This window comes from Oncorhynchus kisutch, linkage group LG28 (genome assembly GCF_002021735.2).
Source record: "Oncorhynchus kisutch isolate 150728-3 linkage group LG28, Okis_V2, whole genome shotgun sequence".
Classification (NCBI taxonomy): domain Eukaryota; kingdom Metazoa; phylum Chordata; class Actinopteri; order Salmoniformes; family Salmonidae; genus Oncorhynchus; species Oncorhynchus kisutch.
The window spans coordinates 14,634,970-14,644,739 of record NC_034201.2 but is presented as its reverse complement, the minus strand read 5'-3'; the positions used below and the strand labels follow the sequence as shown (position 1 = coordinate 14,644,739).

General features: G+C 39.7%; 1 protein-coding gene across 2 annotated transcripts in view; it reads right to left on the bottom strand.

Annotated features, from left to right (window-relative positions):
- Positions 1-287: 287 nt before the first annotated feature.
- The window catches only part of LOC109872455 (ephrin-B1-like), an 81,066-nt gene continuing 71,583 nt past the window's right edge, over positions 288-9,770 (bottom strand). For both annotated transcript variants that reach the window (XM_020463673.2, XM_020463672.2), the window contains exons 4-5: positions 7,887-8,024; positions 288-5,177 (exon numbers count right to left, since the gene is read on the bottom strand). In XM_020463673.2, the coding sequence (XP_020319262.1) occupies positions 4,795-5,177; positions 7,887-8,024 (521 nt within the window). In that variant the 3' untranslated portion in view covers positions 288-4,794. The remainder of the gene's footprint in view (positions 5,178-7,886; positions 8,025-9,770) is intronic.

The window sequence follows — 9,770 nt, the reverse complement described above, 5'->3', positions numbered from 1 at the left end:
TGAAAAGCTTTCCCAGAAGAAGCTGTTTATAGCAGCAAAGGGGGACCAACTCCATATTAATGTCCATGATTTTGGAATGAGATGTTCGACGATACTTTTGGTCATGTAGTGTAGCTATACCACCACATTTATTTTGTTCAGCTAAGAAATGTGGCAGTCAAGATATACACTCTGAATTGCTTTTCAATAAAACCCATATCAGTGCTGCCTTGCGTAAGACACATTCTACCGTGCATGGTTCAATGCACCATCTGCTTGCTATACATTTTGAAATAAAAGACACCAGATAAATTCCATAGGAAAAATTTATTTATCAATATGCAATATCAGGATTTCAAACTTGGCTCATGGAATTTCCATTCCATAGTAACTGGTTATGTTGAACATGGGTTGAAGCTGCGTGTGAATGAAAGGCGAAATATGAACGCGGAGCAGATACAAAAACCACAAATGCACTGGGATTGCATACATGTACATTGAAAATAATACTGTATCATGAACAGAAATAAAACTATGACAATAATGACACAGAGCAGGGAAAGTGAGCAACCAGTCAAACTGAACAAGCCAGTACTGTTTAAACTGTGATGAGCAGGAAAACCAAAACACTGTATTACTACTCTAATAACATGGAGCTGTATAAGTTCATGTACTGTACTTCCACTATCATGTCGCTAATCACTGCTCGAATATTTTCCTTTGTGAGCGGCCTGGCCACCACACACTGCACAGCAGAGTCTGGCTGAACTTGGCTGTGTGGCGGCTGATAGCTGAAGAAATGTCTGGGGCTTGAGCTGCTTTATCATTAAAGAGAGCCAGAGATAATATTGTGATAATCTGCAAAGGTCAAGAGAGCATCTCCATTTCACCTTGAGGGCTGACAAAGGAGTGAGATCGAGCCATGTATGCTGGCATTATTTATTTCCTAAAGTCGCAAGCTCAGCAGAGCTCCAAGCACGCAGCTCCCCCTTGGACTCTCACAACTAGAGATGGAATGACTGTATTTAGGGAAACTTGCCCAGAATAATATACTGCCAAAGAGATGCCCAGAATAATGTTCTGTTCATCTGAATATTTTAAATCAGCATGGGTTTATTTATTTACCTGTGTTATGTTATTATACTCAGATGAATCTTGATCAAGGCATTAGATATTTAACTGGTTGCTGACCCTCCCCTGTTTTACGTTCACTAACAGTTCCATTGATTTCAAGGGGTGACTGTCACAGAGAAAATTGATTACATGTATAGTAGAGTGTCTAGCCCTTCTCTAGGTTCCCAATCCAGCACCCACAAACAAACAATCTGGGACAGCTAGAATGAAACTAAGGGGGGGGGGGAAATCTCTCATGCTGAATGTATGTGGTGAACCATGATACGATGTTCTTCTCTCCTTGCAATGCCTGACACTTAAACACTGTCTCTAAGAGATGTGTCATCTATTATCGGTCTCTAAAAAAAAAACTGGATTTATGTGAAATGTATTTCCAAAAAGACATCTATTTACAAAATTCTGCATTCAAAAAAAACAAATATGTTCATAAATGGGGCTCTATTAAATGTAACTTTTAAATTGAATTTTTTCACATATTTACATTATTTTAGGCCACTGAACTAACCAAACAATAATAAACAAGCAGTAAATGGATATCACTTCTAGGACCACATGGTGTTTGTGGTAGTGTTAATTAAAGACCATACAGTGGTGTAGACATTATCCTTCCAACATTTTGACGATTATCATTGTATTCAACTATACCTTTACCCAATGACAAACCACACACAATAACCACAATGTTTGATCAATATCTGAAGAATTTGGATTCTGTTGGTCACCAGTTTGTCATTGACTTCATCTGAGTTTTTTTTTTAAATCACTTTTTGAGTTGTGCCCTCGATAAAACTTAGTTACAGTATTGAACAAAATAGGTTTAAAAAAATGTAATGCCAAATCATGATTAGAGTCATTTTACATATGTTGTAAACAATGTATTTTTTCAATGTAGGTGTCAATGTACAAGACACTAGGAAGGCAATAGTACATTTTTTCTAGGCCCCTTTTTAAGCCAAACAAATGTGAATGTATCAACATAAATCCAGACTGGGAAAAATTCAAATAAATGTTTTGTTATAAAAGAGCAGGCAGTCTGCTATAGCCCTCAAAGCAAACAAATATGTCTGTGTACAGCACAGGAGGTTGGTGGCACCTTAAGAATCTGAAACAATGCCAACAAACTGGTCACACATGTCCTGCTCTTGCTGCTATACTTCTTAATAACTTTAAATAATGTCAATGTTATCAGCATTAAAAATATGCCAGAATAACCTCTACTGTAAATACAGGACAGTATCTATTTTCTTTCACAATAAACACAGACAACTAAACAATGGGACAAACTTCAGAACATGGGGATAAGATATTGACACAGAAAATACTGTACGTGTAATGATTTGTGTTGAAAACTATTTGGTACCAGTGTAATCTTCCCTGGTCTTTGAGGTTGCCATGTGATAGGAATTGTAAGTCATTAGATGTCCTCCTGAAGACACCAGAGATGTTTAAGCGCCACCCTGTTGCGGTGGTAATAACTCTTTAGGAATTAAAAAAGCCTTTTCATGAGCAGGAATAGTTTAAGATAAAAATGTTCTGTATTGCAATTACGTTTTTTACAACAATTTGTAATGTAGAATCATTATTTACTTTAAGTGTCTACTCTGTGCCTCATCTGCGCTAAGTGATTTTGAAAGGTTTGGTTTTCCCACCATCGCACAGCTGAGGAGAATAGGGACTGGAGCTGGTTGCCAAACTCTTTCTATTATCATTTATTCTTCTGAAACTAGCTTTTATTGAGATGCACAACACACATGATTGACATTACCTGCACCCACTTCTCATTCTGAGCACATGACTGATCCAGGCACCATGTCTACAGTATGTGACTATGAATGAATTCAGACCCAAAAGAGAATGTGGAAAACAATAAAACCATCCTTAGCAACATCCCTATCCATTCCATTGTCTCCGGGTGCAGAACTAACACTACAAATGTCATACCATTCGGTGAACACCACTCATTCCCTCCAAAGCAATCCAATTCTTCTGAGAGCACGACCTTTAGGTGGGAGCGAAAGGTTTGATAACATCTTAATTGTGCCCACACCTTTTCTGCTCATACAAATCAGATCTTGTTATTATTTTTCACTGAAGGGAAAACTCAGGCCTAATTTAAGAGGAGCAAAACCCCTTGAGGCTTCAGATACAGAAGTGACTTGTCAATTTGAAACAACCTTTGTTTTCTTTTATTTCAGTCATGATGGCCTCTCACCATGATTGAGTATGAGCTATTTGTTTTTTATTCATTTATATCCAGGGTGTGGCAACTTCGTTGCTCGTTTTTTCCCGCCACAGTTGCATAACTGACTTTGCCTGTTCAGACAAGCTTAGAGAAGTAGAAGAGGAGACACTTATTTCACACAAGTATGTCACCTAGATGTGTTTTTTTTAAATACAGTACCAGTCAAAAGTCTGGACACAACTACTCATTCAAGGGTTTTTCATAATTTTTTAAAATGTTCTATATTGTAGAATAATAGTAAAGACATCAAAACTATGAAATAACACATATGGAATCATGTAGTAACCAACAGGACAATGACCTAAAACACCTCCAGGCTGTGTAAGGGCCATTTGACCAAGAAGGAGAGTGATGGAGTGCTGCATCAGATGACCTGGCCTCCACAATCACCCGATCTCAACCCAATTGAAATGGTTTGGGATGAGTTGGACTGCAGAGTGAAGGAAAAGCAGCCAACAAGTGCTCAGCATATGTGGGAACTCCTTCAAGACGGTTGGAAAAGCATTCCAGGTGTAGCTGGTTGAGAGAATGCCAAGAGTGTGCAAAACTGTCATCAAGGCAAAGCGTGGCTACTTTGAAGAAAATATATTTTTATTTGTTTAACACTTTCTTGGTTACTACATGATTCCATATGTGTTATTTCATAGTTTTGATGTCTTCACTATTATCCTACAATGTTGAAAATAGTAAAAATTAAGAAAAACTCTGGGATGCGTAGGTGTGTCCAAACTTTTGACTGGTACTGTGTGTGTGTGTATATATATATATATATATATATATATATATATATATATATATAAGAGAAAGAGTGGCAAAGTATCACTAAAGGACACATGAAAAATATTAATATTTACCATAATATTGTATGTATTAACTAGATATACAGTAGAAAATAAACAACGTTGAAGGAGCAGACATTGGTGAAGAGGGAGCTACTCTAGGTGATTGATAAAAAAGAATAGTGCAGGTAAAACATATTAAAGGGAAGTGTGTTATGCTATATCATCACACTGTGCCTTTTTCTGTCTCTGAGCAAACCATGGAGGCTTCATTACAGGAATGGAGCCCATGAGTGACAGCCCTATCGCGGGTCCTTTGTTTGTGTAGTATACCCTGTTTGCAACTTGTCTCCATTGTCAGAGCAAAGGCTTTTCTACTCCATAGGCTTGACCATCTTACAGTCCTCTCAGACACACAGAATAGCAAAACTTGGGTGAATTCAATTTCTAGCAAGAAGCATGAAGAGAAGACGACACAAACCCCCCAAAACCTGCCCTTTGGCCTATCTGGAAACAAACAATTATTCAACTACCGTGTCCATGACGACCTGTTTTTTATTTCTGTTCTTGTGATGCTATTTTGAACATCAGATGGACAAGGTAGTAAAAGGTAGGCCAGAATTCTCCCCTACAAGCAAACATCCTAAAGATAGTCTTTGCTCAGACCTTGTAGTAGATGTTGGCTGGGCTCTGCGGGGGCATCTCCTGGACTATATAAACCGGATGGCCGTAGTCCCCGCTCACCTTCTCGTAATGGGGGCAGTAGTTGTTTTCTGTAGTCCGTAGAGGGATGATGATGTCACTGGGTTCTGAGCCAGCGTTCCCAGAGCACTTGGGGCTGGCCAGTGTGCTGAGTGACAGAGCGGTGGTCCGCTGCTGGGTGTGCTTGCGGTTCCTCTTCCTCAGCTTGATCAGCAGGACGATGAGGATGATGATGATCAGCAGGAAGATGACGCATCCCGCCCCGATGGCAGCAAACAGCGCTGGCTTGGAGGCAAAAATACCCTCTGCTGAGTTGGACTTGTTGTCCTGGTTCATGGTGTCTGTGGATGGAAAAATAAAGGAATCAGTTAGCAGCAGGGAATGAACAAGTGGTGGTCTGCTTGGCAGCCAAGTCAGACAAAGCTGTACTGTTGCTGATCAGGATAGAGGTGGAACCCTGCGAGGGTGCAAATGGGTTCTCAATGAGAAAAAGGCTTCTTCCATTATTTCTCTGAATTGACTGAGTAGCTAGGGGCTTCCTGACTGTGTGGCCTTTGTGAGCGTGTGGGGGTGTCCGTTTTCCACAGATGATAGCTCATTTCTTCTTGGCATGCATCCTGAGAGCGAGTGGAGGATTAAACTGTGTATGTTTAGCCATATGTTATAACTCCACATGAGGGGGTAAAGGAAGAGAAACTGTTTAAACGTATATAACCGGCTGCGAGGGAAAAGAAAACAACACCAGTCCCTCTATTAGACACAGAGGATGAGGATTGAGTCCAATTAGAGTGGCATGCCTATTTCCTGTGTGGTCCTGAAGCCTCCCTCCCTATCCCTCCCTCCCTTCACTATGTATACTTCACTGCATCCCAGCGCTGCCTGCCTGGGAGCACAGCTTCCGCCACTGTCTGCCTGCCTGCCCAACGCTGCTGCTGCACTGTCAAATCAGATGCTGCTAGCTGCATTTACACTGGGGGTAGAGGAATGGATTCCACAGTGATCCCAAACATAACCAAATCACCACTAGAATTATTCCCAGCTCTTATTATTTTCTTTCATTTTGCAGGGTAAGACGGCCCTGATGAAAGGGGAAGAAAATCCCATTTCAAAGTTGACAGATGGAAAACAGTCGACTATTGATCTTACACGAGACCATAGAGCCAAATGTGTGTTGAAGGCAATGGAGCTGATCAGTGTCTGTCAGTCCCCACTGCTTTTATTTTCCAGCATGTCGAGTGAACAGAAGACTAGTTTGTGAACAAAAGACTAGTTCGTTCTCGCTCATATTAATGAAGTCAAGACCACCTGCCGGTTAATGAGCATGAGGACGTTATCGTGACATGGAACATTAGCTTTCCTCAAGATCGTCTGAACGATTCTAAGACACTAGAATTATTCTGGGTGAACTAATTTTCACATTTGCACCTAACTGTAGACCCATGCCAACACTTCAGAATGTTCTGAATAATTTATAGAAATCTATTCTGGCCATCTCTCTACCCAGTTTAATTTAGATGCTGAGCATGAATGACTGTGAGTGTTATTATAATGTGCTTTCCTCACACTCTGCTGAGACCTTTTCTGCTTCCAAAGACCTTAATGGCTCAGGAAAAAAAATGTGCATACAAATTAAAATGAGGTATTACCTCTTTGTATTACAGAGGCAAAACAACATTTGATCTTTCCACTGAATGAATGATAGGCAGAAGGAAGCAGCGTGATAAAAGCCTTTTTCTGCCATAATAAGCAGATACAAATAGTACCTGTGCTCCTCTGTCAAAGCTTCAACACCACAAAGGCAAAGCATTGTACCGGATATCTCAGTATATTTTCCCTTTAGTGCAGAGGGATAAACCTCCCAACAGTATCTCTGACTGTTTAAATGCTGAAGTATTTGTAAATTGAAACGTATCATTTTGCTCCTGCTGGCAGCTCTGACAATAATCCCATGCATTTATTTTGTCTGTTGTCCTGATTGGCTTTGGATCAGTTGTGCCCATTTAGCCGCCGTTCAGCGTTCAGCTGTGCAGACAGGCATGATAAACTGTGCACCTGTATTACATTCCTCTTCACCTGTGGTATGAGAGAAGTCAGACGCAAAAGGTTGTTAGGCGGAGCTCTCATGTGCAGGTAAAGGAATAGGACAGAAACAAAAGTTCAAAGTAACACACCAAGAAAGATGACTGTCAAACCTTCACATTGAAAGAAAACCCCACTGTGGGAGACTTGGCAGCTCTCCAGGATGAGAGGGAAGGCCATTTTGTTTGTCCTGTAGCAGAGCCAGAACTCTAGGGCCCAAATGACTTTCTAAACCTATGTAAACTTTAGCATTTTCTGCCTCCCTGTGAAAAAATACCATTCTGGTGACTGAAACCCAAGCAAAACAAACACAAATTGCTATATCTAATGTGCAGAAACCCTGCTGATGGATTTAATAGTCTCTGATAATTTTATCATCTGCCGCTAGATCTCAGCCGAGCAGATATGGTTTTAATTTTTCATTACCACACTTGAACACTGTGTCTATCTATCCACATTACTACTCAGCATAATTAAAAAAGTAGATTAGTGTAGCTTTCTCAAACCAAAATGGAAAAATATAATACTTTTGTGCCTGTGTTTGTACATGCGTGCGAAACAAAGGATGCTGGTGGGTGGAGCTATAGCAGGACAGGCTTATTGTAATAGCTTGAATGGAATAAATGGAGCGGAGTCACACATGTGGTTCCCATACGTTTGATGTGTTTGTTAGTGTGCCCTTATTAGTTTCCAGTCTTTACAATGAGCCAATCCTCCTATAGCTCCTCCCACCAGCCTCCCCTGGGCTGAGAGAATATGTGTGTGGCAGACGTGGGGAAGCATTGTACTTAGAAAATGCAGTTACAAATGGTTTCACAATGTGGGATACAGTATTGGAAGCAAAACCATGACCTTTTGGCATTAAAGGTTACAGTCCAATCCACTGATAATGAGGACTATAACACAAAACAAGGAAACAGGGCTCATACTGAGACAAATATTCCTTTTCCCACAAGTTTGAGCATCCTCACCTTTGTTGCCTGGCTCCACAGCCCCACCACTGCCCCCCTTTTTCTTATATGGGCTGGTGGTTGTCTCCTTCACAGTGTTGTCCTGGTCTTGGCTTGGCTTGTCTGTTATAACTGGGTCCGGTACAACTGTGTTTGGGTCTGCAATTTAGATGAAGAAAGTCAACAAAGTTAGATTCTAATGTGAATATTGTAAATTCTGTTGCTCTTTTTATAATTTTCCATTAAAGATTTGAAAATGGAGTTTGGAATGGGAGCCATATTTATCAGTTCCTTTGAACTCAATTTCTTCAAAGTAGTCGATGGCACACTTCAATTTAAAAACGGACAAGTCATGATGTCATATTTTGAGACATGCATGACAGTATCTGCTATACCTTGCCAAATTAAGCTATAAGAAATGATGTAACTTGTCTCCTGACAAAAATGCATTTGTTACTTTTTTCAAGGTTCCCCTGAGTCTCATCGATGCCATGCAGAAGTCTACGGGGATACACTGGCATTAAGGGAGATTTCATTGACTGGAATATTATTGAAGTGTGCATATGAGTTTTACTGCCCCTCCTTCCAAGAGAACTTAGAGATCTTGGAATTATTTTCCTGTAATAGTTTATAGAAAATGTTCTAAATGTGTTTTCTCTTTGGTTATTAACACAGTATTTATAAAGGCATAGCTACAGATATTGATTTATTTAAACCAGCTCATTTTGCTGCTACAGTGTGCTATGTATAACCTAAACTGCACCCTCAGTTTGTCTGTTTGATTACAGTTAAGAGAACTATTGTTCCAGGCGCTTTGGTGGTGTGCTGTCTGCTACTGCTGAGTGCTAGTTTCTAATGTGCAACACAACAAATGGATATGTCAACAACCACTAAAGAATCCCCATCCCAAAGACAATATCACACATTTTAACATGACAGCTTGTTTTATAAAGACATTACACACCCCATACTAATATAAATGTGACCAATTCACCTGAGTTTCAAACATCGACAGGCCTGGCTCTTTCTCATTATACTAACATTTTGAAAGCTTTGTCTGCAGATAAGAGAGAGTCCATCAAAGCCATCAGCCTCCCTTTAAACTACCCAGCATACGGTGCCATACAATCTCATTTCATGGGTGAATAGTCATCTTATAATTGCATAAAATTCAATGTTCATATACAAATCAATAAATTAAATCTCATAGTGTGCAGTAATACAAGAGTGACTCAGTATGAGGAAGTGTATCAGCAGATTAACAGTCTGCTATATATCCAGATATTGGTCATATGATCGTCTCCAATCATTGCCATTTATGTTAACAAAGGCATTTTGTTAGAGATAAAGTTCTCTCCATGAAAAATATAGGAATTACTTTTAATTTTTTTTTACAAAAGGGTTTATAGCTTACTGTATGTATCCTCTTCTGATAATATAAAATGTGTTCATGTTGCTTTGTGTGTTGTTAACAATCATACTTTAGTGACCGTTGCCCTGGATGAGTCAGTGTATTAAAAGCAAAGAGACGATACCGTTTCTTCCTTACTTTATTGTATGTAAACCGTTTCTCTGTGTCTACAATATTTGTGGCAACAGAGTTGCTATGACTCAGTGGCTGAAAATAGGACCCAATCCTTCAGCAAACACGCAGATGAATGTACTATGACCTAGGATCGGTAACGTCATTGCTCCACATCCTAAAGAAATAAACCGTTGCATTCCAATCGTAACTACCTGCACAAGACAGCACAGTTAATGACATATATAATCTTTTTACTGTTTCCTAGCTTCTAACATAATGGGCATCTTGTGCATTAAACACAGATTTACGCAAACAAGTCTTGAGAAAGACAAAAGGAATGTCAAGCCAACTATGATAATTATTATCTAAGGTCAGCTATA